Raw genomic sequence first — 23,173 nt, 5'->3', positions numbered from 1 at the left:
CTTGAAGAGAAGGTCTCGAGGTGATTTGATGGAGGTATACAAAATCATGAGGGGTCTGGATAGGATAGATAGAGAGAAACTGTTCCCACTTGTGAAAGGATCATGAATGAAAGGGCACAGATTTAAAGTAATTGGCAAAGAAGCAATGGCGACAGGAGGAAAAACATTTTCACAAGGTCTGAAATGCTCTTCCTGACAGTGTGGTGGAGGCAGGTTCAATGGAGCTATTCAGAAGGGAATCAGACTGTTGCCTGCAAAGCGAGAATCGTGCAGGGTTACGAGGAGAAGGAAGGGAAACGGCATTGGGTGAATTGTTTATTCATAGAGCTGTCACACATGCGATGGGCCAAATGGCCTCATTTTGCTCTGTTGCAAGGCCCAGATTCTCTGAGGAGCACTACAAGTCCCGTCATGCTGCGCGGCCAGTGCAGAGCCCGCAAGCCAATGGGAACGCTGGTTTTGGGAGGAGGTGGTGGTGGACTACAGGTCCCGTCGTGCTGCGCGGCCGGTGCAGAGCCCGCCAGCCAATGGGAGCGCTGGTTTTGAGAGGCGGTGGAGGTGGACTGCAAGTCCCGTGATGCTGCGCGGCCTGTGCAGAGCCTGCCAGCCAATGGGAGCGCGGCCATTTGGGCGCTGAGCGCGCGGCCGGGGCCTTTGTGCGGTTGGGGAGGCACAATTGCCAAAAGCAGGCCGGGGAGCGCCAGCCCGAGGCTTCCTCCCTCCATTGCCCACTCTGAGTGCGCACTGTCCATCTTGCCAAAGCCGTCTGACAATGGAACACCAGGCAGCTGGAAAAGCGAGGAGCTGAGGGGTAAAGATCCAACCTCCCCCCCCCGCCCCTTCACCTTCCCCATTAAAGCTGCGAGCGGCCTGGATATCCTCTCCATCACCCACACCCCCCTCCCTCCCTCCCCCACCCCCCTTCCCCGCCTCCCTTCCTCCTCCTGGACTAATTCAGTGTGTGATTCCCCATCAAGCTGAGCCTCTCTTGCCCTGACTATAATGGAACAACCTGCAGGTAGTGTTGACACTTTTCCTCTATTTTTCAGGAGATTTTTTTCCCCCTCAGACTGTCAGCTTTCATTTCATATTTTGATGTAATCATGATCATCTTCGTTGTGGGGGTTGACTTTGATTTTTATTTTCCTTTGCTTCAGGAGGAGGTGTGGGTGGGTAGTGTGTGAGGATGGAGAAGGGGAAAAGGTACAATGCTGGATTTAAAGGGGCATTGGCAGCCATATTGCTGCTGCTACTTGTCTCTCTCCTGCTCAGTGACTGAGGACGCAAAATGAAGTTTTATTTCAAAATCCGAGCATCTGACCTGTCTTTCAGTGTACTTTTATTACTGGCTGTTCAGCAGATTTTCCTGTTCCTTTCCCCTCATTTCTCCTGCCCTCTTCCTCCTCCTCCTCTGTTTCGACATTAAGATTTGAGTCTTGATTAAGTGCACTTTTTGTCGAGTTGGTGAGGGGTGGTGATGGGCACTGGGGGAGGGAGAGGGCTGTCATGCCTAAGACATTATTCAAATAAGTGCTTTTGGCAGGTGATGTTCCTACCTCATTCACTTTTGTTGTTTGTGTTTATCAGCATGGATTTTGAAGATAACAATTAAAATGTTACAGCACGGTTGCCATTTGGGAAAAACAGGTGGTAAGGAGAGGAATGTTTATGATCAGAAATTGCTGATACAGTTCGTGGAGTTAAAAATTATATTTTTGGACTTGTATGTGGCTGAAGACTTTTCCTTTAAAAATCTGTGTATTTTATTTTACAGACTTATTCTTTTTTGATTGATTGCACAGAAAGAGGCCATTTGGCCATTTGTACTTGTGTGGGCTCTTGAAGAGATATATCCCATTCGTCTCACTCCCCTCTGCTTTTTCCATTGCCCTGTAAATGTGTCCTTTCCAAGCATATGTACAATTCCCTTTTGAAAGTTATTATTTAATCTTTTATCTCTCTTTCAGGCAGTTCATTTGTGGTCATAACCCACTGTGTAAAAAACAAACACTCATCTTTTCTCTGGTCAATTTGGCAAGTAGCTTAAATCTGTGTCTTCTGATGACTGACTCTCCTGCCAGTGAAAATACTTTCTCTCTATTTGTTTACTTTATTAAAACCTCTCATAGTTTTGAACAGTTGTATGAAATCTCCCCTACGCATTTGCTGCTCTACGAATAATTTCTCTTGTCACTCCATATAACTGAGTCCCTCATTCCTTTTTAGCATTCTTGTAAATCTCTTCTACATCCACTCCAAGGCATTGACATCCTGTCCAAAGAATAATGTCCAGAATTGGATACAGTACTCCAGCTGAGGCTGGAGAAGTGATTTATAAAGATGTGGTATCACTTCATTGCATTTGTCTTCTATGCCTCTATTTATCAAGCCAAGAATCCTGAATGATTTAACACCTTTCCCAACTTGTCTAGTTACCTTGAAAGATTTGTGTTTGCAAGCCCCCGGGTGTGTCTCTTCCTGCACTCCCATGAACATGGTACCATTCGTTCAGAATGCATCTCCTCATTCTTCCTTCCAAAATGTATCTCTTCACACTTCTGTGCTGTCTTATCTGTAGCTTTCTTGGGTTTGCTGCTATCTTCCTCACTGTTAACTAGAATTCACTTTCATATCATCTGCAAACTTTGAAATTATGCATGAGTTCCTCAAGTCTAGTTCATTGACATATTCACAAAGAACAGTAGTCCTGATACTGACCCCTGGGTATGTCCGCTGTCTTTCCCTACAATGTGAAAATCAACTCCTTTGATTTTCTGCTTTCTGTCACTTAGCCAATTTTGTACCGATGCTGCCATTACAACTATAATCCTGTTTTGCTAACTTTTTTTGCTAATATGTGATACTTTATCAAACACCCTTTTTGAAAGTCCATATACACAACACGAACATTCTATATTACTTCATCAAAGAACAAGATTTGGTTTGTCAGACGCAATTTGTTTTTAACAAATCCATACTAGCTGACACTTATTCATCAATGTTTTTCCAGGTCAGAATTTTTTTCCTAGTTTCTTGTCTCAAAGTTTTCCGCCTCTGTTTGATTTCCTGGCAGGCATTTGCTGTTTTTTTAAAAATGGGTTTAACGTTTGCAACTCCCAGACCTTTTGCACCACTCTCATCCAAGAGAATTGCAAGTTTGTGGCTAGAACATCCGCCATCTTTAATTTCCTCTGCAACCTAGGATGTATCCCATCTGGACATTTCCACTTTGCCACCTTTCAATTCCCTCCCTTTTATCTATTTTTATCCTATCCAATTTCTCTACTACCTCCTCCTTTGCTGTGACATTGGCAACATCCTATTCTGTGAGGACAGTGTAGTACTCATTCAGTATCACAGCCTTGTCCTCTGCCTTTGCAAAAAGATCTCCTTTTTGGTCCCTAATCAGCACCCCACCAGCTCTTTCCTTTCCCAACCACCCTTTCTTTTGACTATCCGTTTACTATTCTATTAACGATATGTAAAAGTTTTTCTGATGAATACTGGGCTCCAAATTCACCCATTAATGTTTTGTGTCTTTGCATTAACAATTTGAGTAATTCACATGAGAATGTCGGGATGTATTTGATGTACAAAGTTCTGTGACTTTAGTGAGCTTGCTATTTATATGAAGAAAATTTCTCAGCTGGAGGATAATTCTGAATGTGAGATATCAAATACATCGCTTGGTGATTTCCCCTTCAGGTGTTGTTTACTCAGATAGAAGCTCAGCGTGTGCCATATTGGCCTAGTTCTCACCAAAACAGTACAACCACTGGCTCTCTGGTGTGCTTTACAAATACTCCTGAGTACGTTGTTATTTAGTACACAAATGACGTCTTGCAAATGTCTTTTGAAGCTGACACTTGTTATCCAGGTTTATGCATGAGCAAGGGCTATTTCAATGAGATGCTGGGGGACTGCTGTAGACCCATACCCCAGCATGAAATGGCTGGCCCATGAGAAAATGTTTAGGGAGGAAATAAAGCCACTTGCAGCGTAGCCCTTAACCAAATACTGCATTGTTTAAAACCCTTAGTCAGCTTACAGTGCTCACTGAAGCTTTGAAAGCCATGCAGTTCAGGACTTTGCATGCAACAAAGTGACAGCGTCCGATTGGATGTGTTCTGAGAAAGTAAAAAGATAGCTTGTTACATAATATGAGATTTTCTGGAGAAGCATTACTGAATGGGATTATTGCAGTATTATTAAACTTCATTCAAGAGTGGATACAAAGTGATAGCTGAAATTGATAGCCTTTTAATTCCCAGTTTGCTCAAAAAGATATTATCCATACCATTTTCACCTCTAATTCAGGCTGTCAGACTATTTGTTTCATGGCAAAGCAATAAATCACAAATGCTCTTTGTCCAAAGAGTTGGAGGGGAAAAATAATTAGTTCATGTTTTTGACAGAGTTTAATTTCTCAGGTAGTCTGCTTATATTAAATATCATAATGCCACTATGAGGAGCGTGATGACTGTTTTCCAGTCCCCAGAAGCAGACTGGCTTTTCTGACAGTGCTGGTGCTATATTTTCAAATGGCTCCGATGACATTTTAGAGGAGGCTCAAGGTTTGCTTTGTTTATTTCAGAAGGGAATTTTTTTTCCTCCTCAGGGGAGGGCTGCAGTCAGGGTTCATTCTCTATCTGATCTACCTTTTTGATATTTAAAAATGGTTTGGCTGAAAAGGGCAGATGATGCAGAGAGAAAGGATGTGGGTACATGGCTCAGAAATCACGCAAGTCCCTGTTCTTGTTCCCTCCCTATGGGGAGGGATGGAGGGAACGTGAGCAGCTGAGTCATTCTGTGCACCAACAAGCTGCTTGGCAGCTTCGTACACATCTGTGAGCAGGTTTCTTTTCAACCCTTTTTGTGGAAGAAAATTGCAGACTAGTCGCGAGGGGAAAGGGAGAAATTTCAACAGCAACATTTTCTATTTTGAGTGGACAAACATTGATGATGAAGCACTTTCTTATTCGATATAAAAGACTGTTCACTATTTGACTTGATGACGTGCAGTGCTTCCAGCCCCTTTTTTTTTTAGTTCTGTTTTGCAGTTATTACCACAAATATGCAAGCATTGCTCACTGAAGCAACCCATCAATTTGCAATATTATATGGTGCTGCAGCTTTTCGCTGTTTGTTGAGATTTTCCATTCCCCCTTTTAACCTCTCCCTGCAGCCCTCAACCCAGTTTTCTCTCTTCCTCTTGAAGCCAAATGCAGAAGCATTTACCTGATGTCTGCACATAAACATTTTTAAAGGACCTGTCGGAATCACCAGAACAAGACCTGACTGATTTAATTTCTTTCACTTTCTACCCCCCATCCACATTGTAACCCCTGAAGTCACTGCTGCCACTTTGGGCAAATTAACTATCTCCATTTAGACCACAGTCTACTTCTGATGATTCCAAATTGTTTCAAAAAGATTGAATCAGCCAATAATTTGAATTGGTTCAAAAAAAAGAATTATTGTATAGTTTGAATAAGGCAACTTTGTATTGAGCAGACTGTTGAGTACAACCCAACCCGTGGACCTTCCTGGTACCTGGGGGCTGACTGGTAGATTAACCCATGAAGTGTGTTTAGATGTTTTTGTTCATTCGAATAAGATCAGTTGGGAATTCTGTACAAATATCACAATAGAAATGCAGTCATGTGGTGGAAATCTCATTCTTCATTTGAAGGTAATTTGCTGTAGGTTGATGCATATCCTTTTCTCTTCTGAAGAGATAAAATAATGGGCACTTTGTGAGTTGAATTAAAATAACTCCAGCAATGCAGTATTTTCCCTGATTGTTCAGAAGTCAATATGATGGGAGCTTTGCATTATTGAGAACTGACTGAAGGAACGACAGCATACTGTGTTATTTCAAACTTATGGAAGAAATATTGGCAGAGTTTAGTTCACTCTGAAATGGCTCCAGTCTGGTTTTTGAATTCTGATTTATAACATGTGTTGTAAATGCATATGGGCCAGTATCCATGGATCTGCAGCACGAGTCAAACCTCAAAACTTGACATTTTTTTATTTTTGCGACAGCATTTCAAAATTCCAAGCTTGAAGTTTGCAAAGGTAATTTTCTTACAAGTCCATGTTCTCAATAACAGCAACTTGTATTTATATAGTGCCTTTAATGTAATAAAATGTCCTAGGGCACTTCACAGGAATGTTCGAAAGCAAAATTTGACGCAGCTAAATTAGGCAATATTAGGGCAGATGACCAAAAGCTTGGTTTTAAGCAATGCCTTTATTGAGAAAAGAGAGACGGCAAGTTTTCGGGAGGAAATTCCAGACTTTGGGATTCATTGATGATCAATTAAGGTGGATAAGGTCGATAAATATTAGTGTTTTTTTTAAATGTATGACTTTGTCAAACATGGATATTGACACTTAATTGTCCTCCTGGATTAGTCAGTTGAATTCCCTTGTAACACATTCGTTGAGTGTAATGAGAGCTCTCCACCCAGAGAATGTTTACCTTTTAATTTCTCACTTACTGATGGATATTCTCTGTATTTTCAAACAAAAAGCAAAAAATTTCTGCAATGTCTCGAATCTAATTTTCAGGTCAAGTGTGCTAGTGAAAAGTGATGGAAGCAGATACATGTCTTGTGAAATAAACAATTAACTTGCCTCCCTTCCATGTCTGGTTTGATATATTTGTGAGGTTCAGCATCTGTACAGCGGTGTTAGAGCCTCTGCTTTTTTCTCTTTGTTTTCTGACATTTGAGTTTTGGTGGTTGTTCCTTTTTGCTGTTTGATTTCGGATCTGCTGTTGCATATGATAAGTATGCTGGTGAAATCACGTCTCTTTTCCTGATACGAGTTACACAGACTGCAGCTAATTTTGTGCTGGCAATTGGATTACTGGCTGCATCTTTGTTATGTAAGTGCTGCCGTAAAGTGTTTTGTTGCCGTGCTGTTTTTAGATGTCATTTTTAAAAATAGAAATGCTTCTAAGTACTCGACTCTTCTTGCATCTTATTCACGCAGATTGTGGAGGAGGACCCTCAGAGGAAGTACGCTGATTTCAACATAGGGTTGTTTATGAACGTTTTGAGCAGGCGTCCACTCCTGACTTTTATTGGCAGGGATTTGCAGGAAATGTTCAACCGTGATTGCACCTAGAATCGCATAAGCTTAAACAGAAAGTACCTTGGATAAATCCTGGGAGCTGTGTTTAATGTTTTGCTTTTCTTTTTGATTATCAGATACATGGGAGTCTGAAGCTGGTAATGGTGCATGTTTTTTTATCTCCACCTTTCCTTTGAATATTATTCACAGATAGTTCTGGGTTGATATCACTTAGAATATTCTTACTCCTTTACTTCCCAGACTCTTTTCCCCCCCCCCCCCAACTCCACTTCACTTCACATAAGCCAAAAACATGAGGCTTATGCTGCATCTGTGGACCTATTGACTTGTCATGTCAGTGACTCGGAAAAAGAACAATCCATTTTAAATCGGGTTCACAAGCCGCTTCCATCTGTCAGTCACAGGGTTCTTTGTGAGGCACTGTTGTTTTTGGAGGTGTTTCTTCTGTGTTTGTTCCTAATGTACATGCGATCATGAGGGTCAGTGTTCCAGTTCCACCAAAGTACAAGTGGTTCAGTAGAATATAAATCAACTTCACTAATGGTTTGCTACTTTCAGGAATATCCTTCTCCAAGATGCTCGGTGAGCACCCAAATAGAGCAATTAAATTTTCATAATATTTCCAAAAACAACTTCTGCAGTGTAACAGTGCGAGCAAACCAGTACAAGCAATCAACTTGATAACTAACTCATTCTCACCAGCCAACGTTGCATGTCTTTAGTCCTTTTGCTGACTTTGTGTGTTTTGGTGTGGAAATGTTTAGCAGTGTTTCTGGCATTTTGGTTTGTATGCATACCCTTAAACTGTAAATGTAGCACACAATGAAAACAATAGCTGTAAAACTTCCATAGTTTTCAGGAGAAAAACAGCCATTGGGCAAAATGCAAACAGAATTTCACTGCAGGAATAATGAAGTGCATTCCCACTTGTTATCCTGAGCAGGTTAGAGGCTGGGTGTATTCTGGCAGTAACTCACCACCTGGAAGCCTCTCCATCAGCAGCATAGCACAGATGGGGCCTCAATTATTCACATTATTCATTAACCACTTAGATGATGGCATAGTAAGTCATATATCCAAATTTGCTGATGATACAAATTAGGTGGCATTGTCGACAGTCTAGGTGATAGCATAAAATTGCAGAGATATTGACAGACTAGGTGAGTGGACAAAACTGTGGCAGATGGATTTCAATGTGGGCAGTGTGAGGTTATCCATTTTGGACCAAAAAAGGATAGAGCAGGGTACTTTCTAAATGGGAAGAGGTTAAGTACAGTGGATGTCCAAAGAGACTTGAGGGTTCAGGTGCATAGATCTTTAAAATGCCAGGAGCAAGTGCAGAAAATAATCAAAAAGGCAAATGGAATGCTAGCCTTTATATCCAGAGGATTGGAGTATAAAGACACAGAGGTTATTTTGCAGCTGTACAAAACCCTGGTTCGACCCCCCTTGGAGTAGAATTTAGAAGGTTAAGGGGCGATCTGATGGAAGTCTTCAAGATATTAACAGGAAAAGACAGGCTAGATAAAGATAAACTATTTCCACTGGTTGGAGATTCTCAAACTAGGGGGCATAGTCTAAAAATTAGGACCAGACCGTTCAGGAGAGATGTTGGGAAGCACTTCTTCACGCAAAGGGTGGTAGAGGTTTGGAACTCGCTCCCACAAAGAGCAGTTGAAGCGAGAACAGTTGTTGATTTTAAATCTGAGATGGATAGATTTTTGTTCAGCAAAGATATTAAGGGATATGGGCCAAAGGCAGGTGTAGGGAGTTAGGCCGCAGATCAGCCATGATCTCTTTGAATGGTGGGACAGGCTCGAGGGGCTGAATGGCCTATTTCTGTTCCTATCTTCCTAGGTTCCTCGATTGCATGATTAAATGTTCGTCACTCCCCTGGATCACTTGTGAACCTGCACACCAAAGTCTCCCTGCTATTCTACATTTAAAATCTGGCCATTTAAGGGGTTTGCTTGTCCTCCCCCCAACTTCAAAGCTATATCTTGAGACTATTTGAATACTGGACATAAAGTTCACACTCTCTGTTGCAGCACCGATGTGCTGTTTTCAAGTAATTTTGTGTGATCCCATGAAAGGCTCAGCTTCACTCTTTGTCTATGCTGTGAGTTCCTGATCTCAGATCCTCTCCTGTTGACAGCAATCTGGTACAAGCCAATTGCTGTGAGGAGACAAATGGCATGGGGTGGTCAAGAGAGCTGTCCCCATGCAGCAACTACTTGTATATTGATATTATTGATGGAGATGTGGACCAGAGCAAACACTTAACTTGAGTTTCCATTGGGTGTTTCTTTTTATTCCCATTGAACTACTTTGGGAGCATTGCAGAGAGTCTTGAGTTCCTCATGAGAGAAGGATCATGTAAGAAATAACAATCTGAGATTTGCAAGAATGATATCATGATGAGGGAATGCAGTTATGATGAAAATGATAATCAATACTCATATTTATTGGAGCAGGGTAAGTTGGGAATGGGCTGAATAGAATGTTGAGGATTTTGCAAGGGTTTGAGAAAATATAGCTGGATGATTACTGTTGGTCAGCAAATCAGAAACAAAAAAACACATAAACTGAGGAGGAGGGTAGAGGGAATCATTTTCAAGGAATTCATACCAGAAGATGCGAGTGAAGCCAAGTCAATCACACGATTTAGAAATGAACACGAGAACCAGAGAAATGCACAAAAGTGTGTGGAAAGAGCCAGGAATGGGAGTAAATGACAACCTGCAAATTTATAGCACCTTTAACATTGGAAAAAGTCCCATGGTGATTAGATTAAATCAAGTATCTCTGTTTGGAGCCAGCAGTGGCATTGGCATGATAAACTTGATGGCTTTCTCCTGTGCCACATTTGTCAATATTTTGACTCTTCTCAACAGTTAACACGTTTTAAAATTTTGACGTCACAGTGGAAAGCAACTTTCACATTTGTATTTTAATGTGTTTCTGGTGATTCACCGAATTGTCAGACCATGTCATGTTAGATTGTGGGGTGGTTGTGGGGTGGTGATGAAGGGCATGGCGTGATTTCCTGATCTTAGCAACATTGTTTTTAATGTTGTTGGAGCTTAATTATTTTTTGAAAGGAATTGACTAACTTATGGTTCTGAAGACTTGGTAAACTTAGTGCAAAATCTTGAGCACTCATGCCCCAACAATTCAAGTGTAGCAGTGTCGTCAGTCAGGATAATCTTGACTAAGTTAACGTGTATTGATGTGCATTTAGCTCAAATTCTGTTGCAAGTTGCTGTGGTGATGAAGAATAACATTTTTTTTTTATCATCGTTCCATAGGCTCAACAGGAGAGAGGGAAAGTTGAGGATGCGGGGGCAACACGATGGATCTCTCCTACACATTCATGCAAGGTATCATGGGAAACACGATTCAACTGCCACAACAACTTATTGATTCAGCCAATATGAGGCAGGTTCCAGACGTTCTGAATGCCAGCACTGGCATGAGGGAAGACAGAGGGCAATCCTATGAGGCTTCCCTCCAGCAAGGGTTTATCTTTCCTGCTTCTGGTGCTGATGCTGTCCCACAAGTCACCAATGGTTACTCCAGCGTTAACATGTTTGAATCACCAAACAAATACCCAGCATACTCCCAGCTCCCGAATGGATCTGCCAATGGTTATGGAACATATAGGAATTTTGGTTCCGCTGACAGTTATCCAGGGGGAAACTACTTAGTGAAACAGCCTGAGATTCAGGAGAAAGCACCCTCTCCACCTGTCCCCGAACCCATCATCCCGAAGAAGACGGGCTCTCCGGAGATTAAGCTGCGCATCACTAAAACATACCATAATGGGAAGGCACTATTTGAGTCCTCACTGTGTGGGGATCTCCTGAACGAACAGCAAGCTCAGGCTGCTGAGTCTACAGTGGCTCGCAAACAAAAAAGGGAGAAAAAGAAAAGACATAAGCATGATTCTGCCAGTGCTGACAGCCAGGAACATAAAACTGTCAAGGTGGAACCTGAAGAATGCAAAATGAATTGTGGAAACCCTGTGCTACAGGTATGGTTTCATATTGGTCAGTTCTTCGAAAAATGTGTAACTTTTTTATTTCTAAAAACCAGTGCTTCATTCAATGAACATTCAAAAGATTCTGTATTCCAACCAAGTCAAGTGTCTTCTTTATTGGCAGTGCTTTTTGTAAGTTGTATTTTTTAATTCTTTTTGTCCATTTGGCCATCTCAGCATCCTTTGACAAAATTGGTCGAACCATCCTCTCCTCTGTTGCCCAGAGTGGCACTGCCTTTATCTGGTTTCTCACGACAGTGTCATTGACAAAGAATCTGTTCTCTTCCCAGCTGTACCTCCCTACGACCATCACCTATCTTGACCCCTCTGCTGCTTCTGTGTTGTCAGACTGCTTGACAGTTATCCAATCTTGGTTGACGTGCAATTGTCCACCAATCGAACATTGGCAAGACCAAAGCCATCGTCACCAATTCCAGACTGTTTGCAACCTCGGTCTCCTATCTGACTTGAAGCCGAGCTTCCAACCCCGTGTCCCATCCCTCACAAAGTCCACCTACTTTTACCTGTCTTTGCTCTTGCCTCAGCTTATCTGCTGCTGAAACTCCCATCCAAGCTTTTGTTCCCACAGTCTTGATTTTTCCAGTGCTCTCTTGGCAGTCTCCCATCTTCCATCCTCCATCAACTCGAGCTCATCCAAAACTCTGTTGCTTGTATTCTACCTGCACTGAGTCTCACTCGCCCATCCATCCCTCTACTCGCTGACATCCAAGGAGTTGACCAAGGTGACTTTGAGTTTAGCATCTGTCTTCAATTCAGATTATTGGCTACTCAAACACTAAAGCATGCTGTATGGAAGAAATTGTGGCGGGATGGTCACATCTTTGTCTGCTGCAAGCCAGCGTGGCATCGGACTAAAGTTGTTCAACTTCACACAGTTACGGTGAAAGTGCATTTTGCTTCCACTGATCTGACAGTGGAGCAAGATTCTCTGCAGGCAGCAGTCTTGCTTCATTTTGCTTTGAGTCAGTCTGAGCTTACACAGCTGATTTATGTTCTAGCTTTGGGGTGGTGTGAATGCATTGTTCAATTCTGTTAATCCTGATCTGGGGTACATGTGCAGAGATGTCTAACAAGATAATTGATGAGACTGTCTTTCAATATTCAGATTAGAGGAAACTGGAAAGAAACAAAGTAGATATTGATGGAACTTGGAATGAAGTCTACACCAGCTTTCATTTCCTGGGTCCTTTTTTCAAATTGTGCTAACTGTGACTAAATTTTGGAATATGTTCTGTTTATTTTAACTTCTATTGCTGTGGCTATATCATCAACTGTAATAAACTATGCTTTTCCTGTGGGGAGTTTTGTTTTGTTGTAGCCCTTAGTTGTGCATGAGAAGAAATGCAAAAACATGTGGAGTGTCAAAGTCTTGCTGCCGAGCCTGTTGTGATGACTTTACGGAGCTTGTGGCAACACATCCCAGAGCAATATGTACTGATGTAAAATGATTACTCGGACAAGTTTTTTTTTCTTTTTGTAAACATCTGTTCTCTTGTAGCTTTTGCTTGTTGGTTGAGGAGGAGCTGGATGTTTTAAATGTATATCTGGCATGGACCGATGTGGAGGAGACCAGTCCAAGTGAAATGTGCAGGCTATTGTTGAAGCTTTGGGAAACTTCATGTGGAGTCCAGTGTAGGATTCTCTGTGACTTCAGTTTGAGGATTGTGGAATCTGACATTGATGCACTGTTAATGGAGCTGGAGGTGTTGTTTGCTAATGTTCCTGTTTTGGGTCAGAGGAGCAGATAATCTATCCATCTCAGAATTTATAATGCTTTAAATGCTTTAAACACTTTGCTTGTAGTCTGGTCCTGGTGTACAGAGTGGCATGTCGGCTATATCCGAAGAGAATATTATTTTGCTGGAGTGCGGTTGGATAAAAGCTTGCTTTTATGGAATGTGATTGGGGAGGGAAACATTTGAAAAATAATGAATAACAAATAGCGAAAACAACCAATGAAAATTGAGGAGGTGGACACTTGACCACTGAACAAAATTGTCACACTCTTTCAATATTCATGATCGAAATGGCAAACAAATTTTTGAAATAAATTTCAAACACTGCCAAATCTTGGGTTGGTGAGGCCACTGTGGCATTTGGCCCAAATCAGAAAACTTGACACACACCAGGAATCATCTGAATTTAGTCTGTATGACTCTTTGCTACACCATGAAGGGCATTTACCTATGAAGTCATCTGGGGAGCACGGATGGAAGTATTTCAAGTCTGTTAATGTGAGGGGCTTTTGGTGCTCTTGTTGGCCACCATCAATCAAAGTCCTTCATTGCTCTCCTAATCCTTCCAAAATCATAACTTCTATTTGCTGTATTGCTTCTTGGAAAGGAACAAACAGCAAAACAGTCACAAAGTAGGACACAGTCACACTCTCAACCATGTCATCAGCAACAGTTGTTGATCCAAAATAATATTGAAATTTGAGAAACTGACCAGATACGAGATGACTCACTGCTTTTTTTGAGTACTATGGGCGTGAACCAATTGAGTGGAATCCAACATAGTTAGGGGATGTAAGACTTCAACAGGGATATTCTGTTTGTAAGTGGGCATGGTGATCCTGTTGAAATAAAACAGGCCTATGTGTGTGTTTGCAGACGATGGTGGAACATGAACTTTGTTGGTACTTTAAAGCGTGCGCTGAAAGCCATGTGCTATGGGTTACTGCTGCTGCTTGTACTATGAAGTATTTTGCACTTTCCGATGTTCAAATAACGACACTGAGTAATGGTTAGGAAATATTCCACTGTGATATTAGGGGAAAAGAGAGGTTTTGGTTGTGGAGAAGTCCACAGTTGAATTATTGTCGGTGACCTGGACAATTGTGCATTCTGTATAAACTATTCTGTATATTTCCCAGGAGCCTGTTGTCAGGGAATCAAAAAACATAGCTGCTCATGTTATTATTCTGTGGTGATAGATGTTGTTCAAAGCTTTAGAAAATGCATGGGATTTTACCTGATAGTTGTAAAATAAAATACTTTTCAGGCTGTTTTGAAGGGAAGTGAAGAAGACTCTGCTACCATTGCTACATTCCTGCAACTTTGCTCTTGCAGCTTTGCTTTTTGTGGTTTTTGATGTCACTGAATTAATGGTTTATAGCTGCTTGACAACCTTTTGCCATCCTGTATTGAGTCACCAAGACTACAGAGGGTGAGGTAATCTCTCTGTAAAAAAAATAATTTAAGTGGGTGACAAAAAAACTTTCTTGGGAACATGTGTGAAGAAATCTTGCATGTTTGATTCCTTCATCGGAGACTTTTTCTCATGCTTAAAAAAAAAAAGACTGTAGACTGGCAAATAGTGGTCAACTCTTGCACTGTCAGGAACAAGTATGATTAGATTAGAGATACAGCACTGAAACAGGCCCTTCGGCCCACCGAGTCTGTGCCGACCATCAACCACCCATTTATACTAATCCTACACTAATCCCATATTCCTACCGAACATCCCCACCTGTCCCTATATTTCCCTACCACCTACCTATACTAGTGACAATTTATAATGGTCAATTTACCTATCACCCTGCAAGTCTTTTGGCTTGTGGGAGGAAACCGGAGCACCCGGAGAAAACCCACGCAGACACAGGGAGAACTTGCAAACTCCACACAGGCAGTACCCAGAATCGAACCCGGGTCCCTGGAGCTGTGAGGCTGCAGTGCTAACCACTGCGCCACTGTGCCGCCCGTATGCTAACAGCACACCTTGCCCCATGGCTAAATTCCTTCAGGACCTTGTTGCTGATTGCAGCCTTGTGAAAATTTCCTAATGATGGACAATGTAGCTTTAAGTTGCCAACTCACATAGTCACAAGTGTTTAGTTTCATGAGACATTCACCCTTGTGCACTCTGTTGGGACACTGCATCCATGTCTGATTCTCAATCTTGCCACCACTGGGATTGACTGAGCAATTCTTGTCGTTTTTTCCTGGGATCATGGGTATAGATGAAGAGAACAAAGGTTAAAGGGGAGAAATTCCAATCTGCTTGAAAAACATCTCATGATTAATGGAAAGCGGAAACATTACAGGGACTGTTAGGATGCTGTTTTGACTGCGCTGGTGCTGATTTTAAAGCTAGGTTTCTGTGGAAGATGTCTGAAAAGTGTGTTGTTTTTACTCCTTGAAGACTTTTTATTTTCCAAGCTTTCTGATTGAATTTTGGATCAAGGTCCTGCCTGTTGAAGCATACACAGACTGCAAGCTCCCAAGTTTTATTCCTGGCCTGTGCTGTATTTGCTGATCTCAGCTGGGACAGCTGTTAAGTAATGGGAATTAACAGTACTATAGCAGGGAGGGAAAAGAATTAATCATGATGTTGAAAGTGTATGTAAATATACTTTGTGTGTAAATAATAAGATTGTTTAGCTAACAGGAAACAAAGTAGGCATAAATGGGTTATTTTCTGGTAGGCAAGATGTAACGAGTGGTGTGTCACAGAGATCAGTGCTGGGGCCTCAACATTTGACAATTTATATAAGTGACTTAGATGAAGGGACCAAAGGTATGGTTGCTAAATTTGCTGATGACACAAAGATAGGTAGGAAAGTAACTTGTGAAGAGGGCGGCACAGTGGCTCAGTAGTTAGCACCGCAGCCTCACGGCTCCAGCGACCCGGGTTCAATACTGGGTACTGCCTGTGCGGAGTTTGCAAGTTCTCACTGTGACCGCGTGGGTTTTCGCCGGGTGCTCCGGTTTCCTCCCACCGCCAAAGACTTGCAGGTGATAGGTAAATTGGCCATTGTAAAATTGCCCCGAGTGTAGGTAGGTGGTAGGGAATATGGGATTACTGCAGGGTTAGGATAAATGGGTGGTTGTTGGTCGGCACAGACTCGGTGGGCCGAAGGGCCTGTTTCAGTGCTGTATCTCTAAATAAATTGTTAAAAAATAATAATGAAGAGGCTACAACGGGATATAGATAGGTTAAGTGAGTGGGCAAAGACCTGGCAAATGGAATATAATGTGTGAGTGTGTGAAATTGTACACTTCGGCAGGAAGAATAAACAAGAAGCATATTATCTAAATGGTGAGAGATTGCAGAGCTCTGAGATGCAGAGGGATCTGGGTGTCTTAGTGCACAATTCGCAAAAGGTTAGTATGCAGGTACAACACGTAATTTGGAAATCTAATGGAATGTTATCGTTTATTGCGAGGGGAATTGAATACACAAGTTGGGAGGTTATGCTTCAGCTATACAGGGCATTGGCAAGACTACATCTGGAGTACTGTGTATAATATTGGTCTCCTTATTTAAGGCATGCATCCGCTGGAATTTCGAAGAGTAACAGGCGACTTGATTGAAACATATTCTGAGGGGTCTTGACAAGGTGGATGTGGAAAGGATGTTTCCCCTTGTGGGAGAATTGTGAACTAAGGGTCACTATTTAAAAATGAGGGGTTGCCTTTTTAAGACAGAGATGAGGAGAAATTATTTCTCTCACTGGGTTGAGAGTCTTTGGAATTCTCTTCCTCAAAAGGCAGTGGGAGCGAGTCTTTAAATATGTTTAAGGCAGAGGTCGCTACATTCTTGATGAAGCAAGGGGGTGGAAGGTTATCGGGGGTGGTGGGAATGTGGTGTAATCAGTTCAGCCATGATCTTATTGAATGGCAGAGCAAGCTCGAGGGGTCAAGTGGCCTACTCTTGCATCTAATTTGTACGTTCGTATATATGTCATGTTTGGATGTGTATGGATATATATCAAAAATACATCAGTTTCAGTTTTTATGTTCTTCATGGTCCAGAAGACTGCTGACACTCACTGTCTGATCTTGCACCAATAGGCCTGAATCAGCGAGTTTCTAAAGAAGCACGGCACATGCATGAGATGTGCGCCGCGGAGCCACAGTAATATTTCATGCGGTGGCTCATTAACATTAAGGGGGCGGAATGCCCACCCCCGATGATGTAGAGGGGATGGCGGCTCCGTCCCTGGCAACGCCGTCTGGTGCCACCACGCCGGCGCCATTTTTGAAGGGCTTCAAGCCCTTCGGCAAGTATCATTTTGGGAATCATTGTTGCATTAAGTGTTCGCTGATCACGTTTAGCAATTTGACGGAGCGTGAAGCTCTACCTAATGTGTACAAGAATACAGTCGAGGCCATTTTTGGACTACAGCAAGGCACCATTTTCCATTTCCCACAACAGCCATCCTTGTAGCTTCTCTGATAAGCAGTTTATTGCCAAATTTGGAGTAAATTTGTACTTTGGGCTCTCGCTGAAGAACTGGATTGTGATTTCCAAACTAATTTTTGAAGTACAACCCTTAAATCCAGCAGAGAAATGAGACTGCAGTTGTATTGGTTTGGAACGCACTCAGACCTGTGTCGGAGAGGTGAAAGGACCATGTCCTGCTTCAGGATGTTACCCAGTTCCTTTTTAAGGTTTTAGTTGGAGGACAGTTACGCAACTGGCAGCAACAAATGGCGTGTTTTTATGTGGTAAAATTGGTGTTTCCTACCAATGTCCTCGTCCATGAAGAAGTTCTGCATCCCTTAACTCATGTTTTTTTGTATTGTCTGAAGAGAAAAAGAAGAGCTAAGGCCAGACCAAGCTAACAGACAAGGGTAACATCAGAAACAAATATAGTTAGAAAACAGAAGTATAAAAGGGCACTTAAAAATCAAGTGAAAGGAAGCAACAAATAAAGACAATATGAAACAGTATCCGAAATCAAACGGAGGAACTTCAGGCAATAATCAATCACGAGGAACCAGATACAGTCGGAATAACTAAAACATGGCTACATAAAGAATAGGACTGCCAACTATAATCAGCCAGGATAGGGAAGGAAGTGGTTGGTGGAGTAGTTGTACTACTTTTAGATAACAATAGCAGTGGAAGAAAGGGGCATAGATGCATTTAATAGGAAGTGAGATCAACGTGAAGGAGAGGAGCATAAGAAGGATATGCTGATGAGGTTACATGAAGAAGAGGGGAGCACTTGTGTGGAGATTTAACATTGGCATGAACCTGTTGGGTGAATGGCCTGTTTGTGCAGTAAACCTTTGTAATTAGGGAAGGCAGTGGCATAGTGGTATTATCACTGGGCGAGTAACCCAGAGTATTTCTCTGGGGACATGGGTTCGAATTCTACCACAGCAGAAGGTGGAATTTGAATTCAATTAATCTGGAATTAAAAGCGAGTCTAATGATGGCCATGAAACCATTGTCAATTGTTGTAAAAATCCATCTGGTTCACTAATGTCTTTTCGGGAAAGAAATCTGCTGTCCTTACCTGGTCTGGCCTACATGTGATTCCAGACCCACAGCAATGTGTTTGACTCTTACATGCCCTCTGAAATGGCCTAGCCAGCCACTCAGTTGTACCGAACCGTTACAAAGTCAATAAAAAGGAATGAAACCAGACGGACCACCCGGCATCGACCGAGGCACCGGAAACGACAACGGCAAGCCCAGCCCTGTCGACACTTCGAAATCCTCCTCACTAACATCTGGGGGCTTGTGCCAAAGTTGGGAGAGTTGTCCCACAGACTAGTCAAGCAACAGCCTGACGTAGTCATACTCACGGAATCATACCTTACAGACAATGTCCCAGACGCTGCCATCACCATCCCCGGGTATCACCTGTCCCACCGGCAGGACAGACCCACCAGAGGTGACAGCACAGTGGTACACAGTAGGGATGGAGTTTCCCGGGGAGTCCTCAACATCGTCTCTGGACCCCATGAAGTCTCATGGCATCAGGTCAAACATGGACAAGGAAACCACCTGCTGATTACCACCTACCGCCCTCCCTCTGCTGATGACTCCGTACTCCTCCATGTTGAACACCACTTGGAGGAAGCACTGAGGGTGACAAGGGCACAAAATGTACTCTGGGCGGGGGACTTCAATGTCTATCACCAAGAGTGGCTCGGTAGCACCATGACCGACCGAGCTGGCATAGTCCTAAAGGACATAGCTGCCAGACTGGGTCTGCGGCAGGTGGTGGGGGAACCAACACGAGGGAAATACATACTTGACCTCGTCCTCACCAATCTGCCTGCTGCAGATGCTTCTGTCCATGACTGTATTGATAGGAGTGACCACTGCACAGTCCTTGTGGAGACGAAGTCCCGCCTTCACATTGAGGATACCATCCATCGTGTTGTGTGGCACTATCACCTTGCTCAATGGGATAGATGTCGAACAGATCTAGCAATGCAAAACTGGGCATCCATGAGGCGCTGTGGGCCATCAGCAGCAGCAGAATTGTACTCAACCACAATCTGTAACCTCATGGCCCGGCACATCCCTCACTCTACCATTAACATCAAGCCAGGAGACCAACCCTGGTTGAATGAAGAGTGCAGGAGGGCATGCCAGGAGCAGCACCAGGCAGACCTCAAAATGAGCTGTCAACCTGGTGAAGCTACAGCACAGGACTACATGCGTGCCAAACTCTGTAAGCAGTATGCTATAGACAGAGCTAAGGGATCCCATAACCAACGGATCAGATTTAAGCTCTGCAGTCCTGCCACATGCAGCCGTGAATGGCGGTGGACAATTAAACAACAAACTGGAGGAGGTGGCTCCACAAATATCCCCATCCTCAATGAAGGGGGAGCCCAGCACATCAGTGCGAAAGGTAAGGCAGAAGCATTTGCAACCATATTCAGCCAAAAGTGCCGAGTTGATGATCCACCTCGGCCTCCTCCTGAAGTCCCAAGCATCACAGATGCCAGACTTCAGCCAATTCGATTCACTCCGCGTGATATCAAGAAACGACTCAAGGCACTGGATGCTGCAAAAGGTATGGGCCCTGACAATATTCCGGCAATAGTACTGAAGAGCTGTGCTCCAGAACTTGCCGCGCCCCTTGCCAAGCTGTTCCACCCAGCGATGTGGAAAATTGCCCAGGTATGTCCTGTGCACAAAAAGCAGGACAAGTCCAACCCGGCCAATTACCACCCCATCAGTCTACTCTCAATCATCAGTAAAGTGACGGAAGGTGTCATCAACAGTGCCATCAGGCGGCACTTACTTAGCAATAACCTGCTCAGTGACGCTCCATTTGGGTTCTGCCAGGTCCACTCAGCTCCTGACCTCATTACAGCCTTGGTTCAAACATGGACAAAAGAGTTGAACTCAAGAGGTGAGAGTGACTGCCCTTGACATCAAGGCAGCATTTGACCGAGTATAGCATCAAGGAGCCCGAGCAAAACTGAGGTCAATGGGAATCGGGGAAAACTCTCCGCTGGCTGGATTCATACCTAGCACAAAGGAAGATGGTTGTGGTTGTTGGAGGTCAATCATCTGAGCTCCAGGACATCACTGCAGGAGTTCCTCAGGGTAGTGTCCTAGGCCCAACCATTTTCAGCTGCTTCATCAATGACCTTCCTTCAATCAGAAGGTCAGAAGTGCGGATGTTCGCTGATGATTGCACAATGTTCAGCACCATTCGTGACTCCTCAGATACTGAAGCAGTCCGTGTAGAAATGCAGCAAGACCTGGACAATATCCAGTCTTGGGCTGATAAGTGGCAAGTAACATTCGTGCCACACAAGTGCCAGGCAATGACCATCTCCAACAAGAGAGAATCTGACCATCTCCCCTTGACATTCAATGGCATTACCATCGCTGAATCCCCCATTATCAACATCCTAGGGGCTACCATTGACAAGAAACTGAACTGGCGTAGCCATATAAATACCGTGGCTACAAGAGATGCTAGGAATCCTGAGACGAGTAACTCATCTCCTAACTCCCCAAAGCCTGTCCACCATCTACAAGACACAAGTCAGGAGTGTGATGGAATACTCTCCACTTGTCTGGATGGGTGCAGCTCCAACAACACTCAAGAAGCTTGACACCATCCAGGACAACGCAGCCCGCTTGGTTGACACCCTATCTACAAACATTCACTCCCTCCACCACCGATGCATAGTGGCAGCAGTGTGTACCATCTACAAGATGCACTGCAGCAACGCACCAAGGCTCCTTAGACAGCACCTTGCAAACCCGCGACCTCTACCAACTAGAAGGGCAAGGGCAGCAGCTGCATGGGAACACCACCACCTGCAAGTTCCCCTCCAAGTCACACACCATCCTGACTTGGAACGTTATCGCTGTTCCTGCACTGTTGCTGGGTCAAAATCCTGGAACTCCCTTCCTCACAGCACTGTGGGTGTACCTACCTCAAATGGACTGCAGCGGTTCAAGAAGGCAGCTCACCGCCACCTTCTCAAGGGCAATTAGGGATGGGCAATAAATGCTGGCCTGGCCAGCGTCGCCCACATCCCATGAATGAATTATTCAACAAAAAATTATTTACATGTAGTCTCCTGGTGCAGTATCAAAGTTCTTTTGTTTTTGTGTGTAAAGTGAAATGCCATGTGAATGTTTCCATTATTTGTAGAGGTGATGGAACAAGTTATTTTTGCCTGTTAGGATCCAACCCCAACTGTTGAGTAAGATGTTCCATACGTGGCCGACACTGGAACTGGCATTTGGAGCCAACCGTAAATCTGAAGGTTTAGATGGTTTTCCTCCATTGCTGTGATGGAAGACCCACAGAGTGTCCAATCAGAAAACAGATGGACAGTCTGATGTTGGCATACAAATACTCAACATTCACAGTCTTTGATAGTTAGTGGCACCTTCTTGTATCTCTGCCAGTTGTTGTGGGGAAGCAAGAACAGCTGTCCCAGGTTTTTGGCCAGTGCACGGTGGCAGGTGGTATCTAGTTACATTTGGACGACTATAATAAATGATTATGTAGCTATAGTGTTTTCCTCAAAGGATTCCTGACTAGCAATATCATTAAGCTCGGTGGAGTTGGTCAGCTGATAGTAATAACTATAAGGCAGCGCAATAACCCGTGAATACCCAGGACCTTTAGCATATCAAGCAAGAGAAAATTGCTTACCCACTCTTTTGACTGGGAAATTCTGCTAAATTACAGGAAAGTTTATGTAAAAGAGCATGGAACAGCAGAACTCCTTTATATTAAAAAAAGGTAAGGAATCAAGCCAAAGTCCATCTGTCAATTGGTCTTTTGCAGCCGCAAGTTAAATAACGATGATTAAATATCCTTTCTAATTCGTGATCTCTTAAAGGATACTTTTATTTATATATATATATATATATATATATATATATATATATATATTAAAGTAACTAGACTAGCACTTCAGAAGCATTGACATGTCCGGCAGAGAGATTTCTGCTTTGTTTTATAAAAGTCTTTTGCATAGCTCTATAAATTGTAGACATTAGTTTGAATAAGGGTTGTTTTAATGTGGCATGCTGGGGAACTATTTCTCACCCATTCTTGGTCGGGCATGTTGTCAGGTCACGGGGAAGATGTTTTTACGACTGCAGTTTTCATTGCTATCGTGCCTTTAACTTAATAAAACATATATATACGTAAGAGATAGGATTAATTAATGACTTCATAGTTCAGGCACCCTAAGGTAGCAATATTCATAATATGATTGAATTTTACGTTTAGTGTGAGGGAGAGAAGAGTGGGTCCAAGACCAGTATTTTAAACTTAAATAAGGACAATTATGAGGGCATGAAAACAGAGCTAGCTAAAGTAAACTGGCAAATTAGGTTAAGGGATAGGTCAATAGAGATGCAGTGGCACACAGTTAAGGGGATATTTCAGAATACATGTTCCGATGAGAAAGCAAAATTCCAAGGCGGGGAACCCGCCATCCATGTTTAACTAAAACAGTTAAAGAGAGGAACAAACTTAAGGAATAAGCATATAATTGCGCAAAGGTGGGTGGCAGGTCAGAATATAAAAAATAGCCAAGATTGACTAAAAGATTGATTAGGAAGGTAAAATTAGAGTACGAGAGAAAGCTGGCGAGAAATATCAAGACAGATAGGAACAGTTTCTATGGAGGTTTAAAAAAAGAGTTAACAAAGTGCGCGTTGGTCCTATAGAAAGCGAGTCTGGGGAATTAATCATGAATAATAATGAGATGGCTGATGAATTGAACAAGTATTTTGCATCGGTCTTCACTATAGAGTATTACAAGTAAC

The 23,173-nt window shown here is 42.9% G+C and overlaps 1 protein-coding gene across 2 annotated transcripts in view; it reads left to right on the top strand.

Moving 5' to 3' along the window:
* The first annotated feature begins 608 nt into the window (after positions 1–608).
* The window catches only part of nsd3 (nuclear receptor binding SET domain protein 3), an 84,619-nt gene continuing 62,054 nt past the window's right edge, over positions 609–23,173 (top strand). For both annotated transcript variants that reach the window (XM_068023097.1, XM_068023096.1), the window contains exons 1-2: positions 609–1,018; positions 10,413–11,137. In XM_068023097.1, the coding sequence (XP_067879198.1) occupies positions 10,457–11,137 (681 nt within the window). In that variant the 5' untranslated portion in view covers positions 609–1,018; positions 10,413–10,456. The remainder of the gene's footprint in view (positions 1,019–10,412; positions 11,138–23,173) is intronic.

Source organism: Heterodontus francisci, chromosome 47, assembly GCF_036365525.1.
Source record: "Heterodontus francisci isolate sHetFra1 chromosome 47, sHetFra1.hap1, whole genome shotgun sequence".
Taxonomy (NCBI): domain Eukaryota; kingdom Metazoa; phylum Chordata; class Chondrichthyes; order Heterodontiformes; family Heterodontidae; genus Heterodontus; species Heterodontus francisci.
The sequence above is the reverse complement of the archived record's forward strand: the minus strand, read 5'-3'. Positions and strand labels throughout refer to the sequence as shown.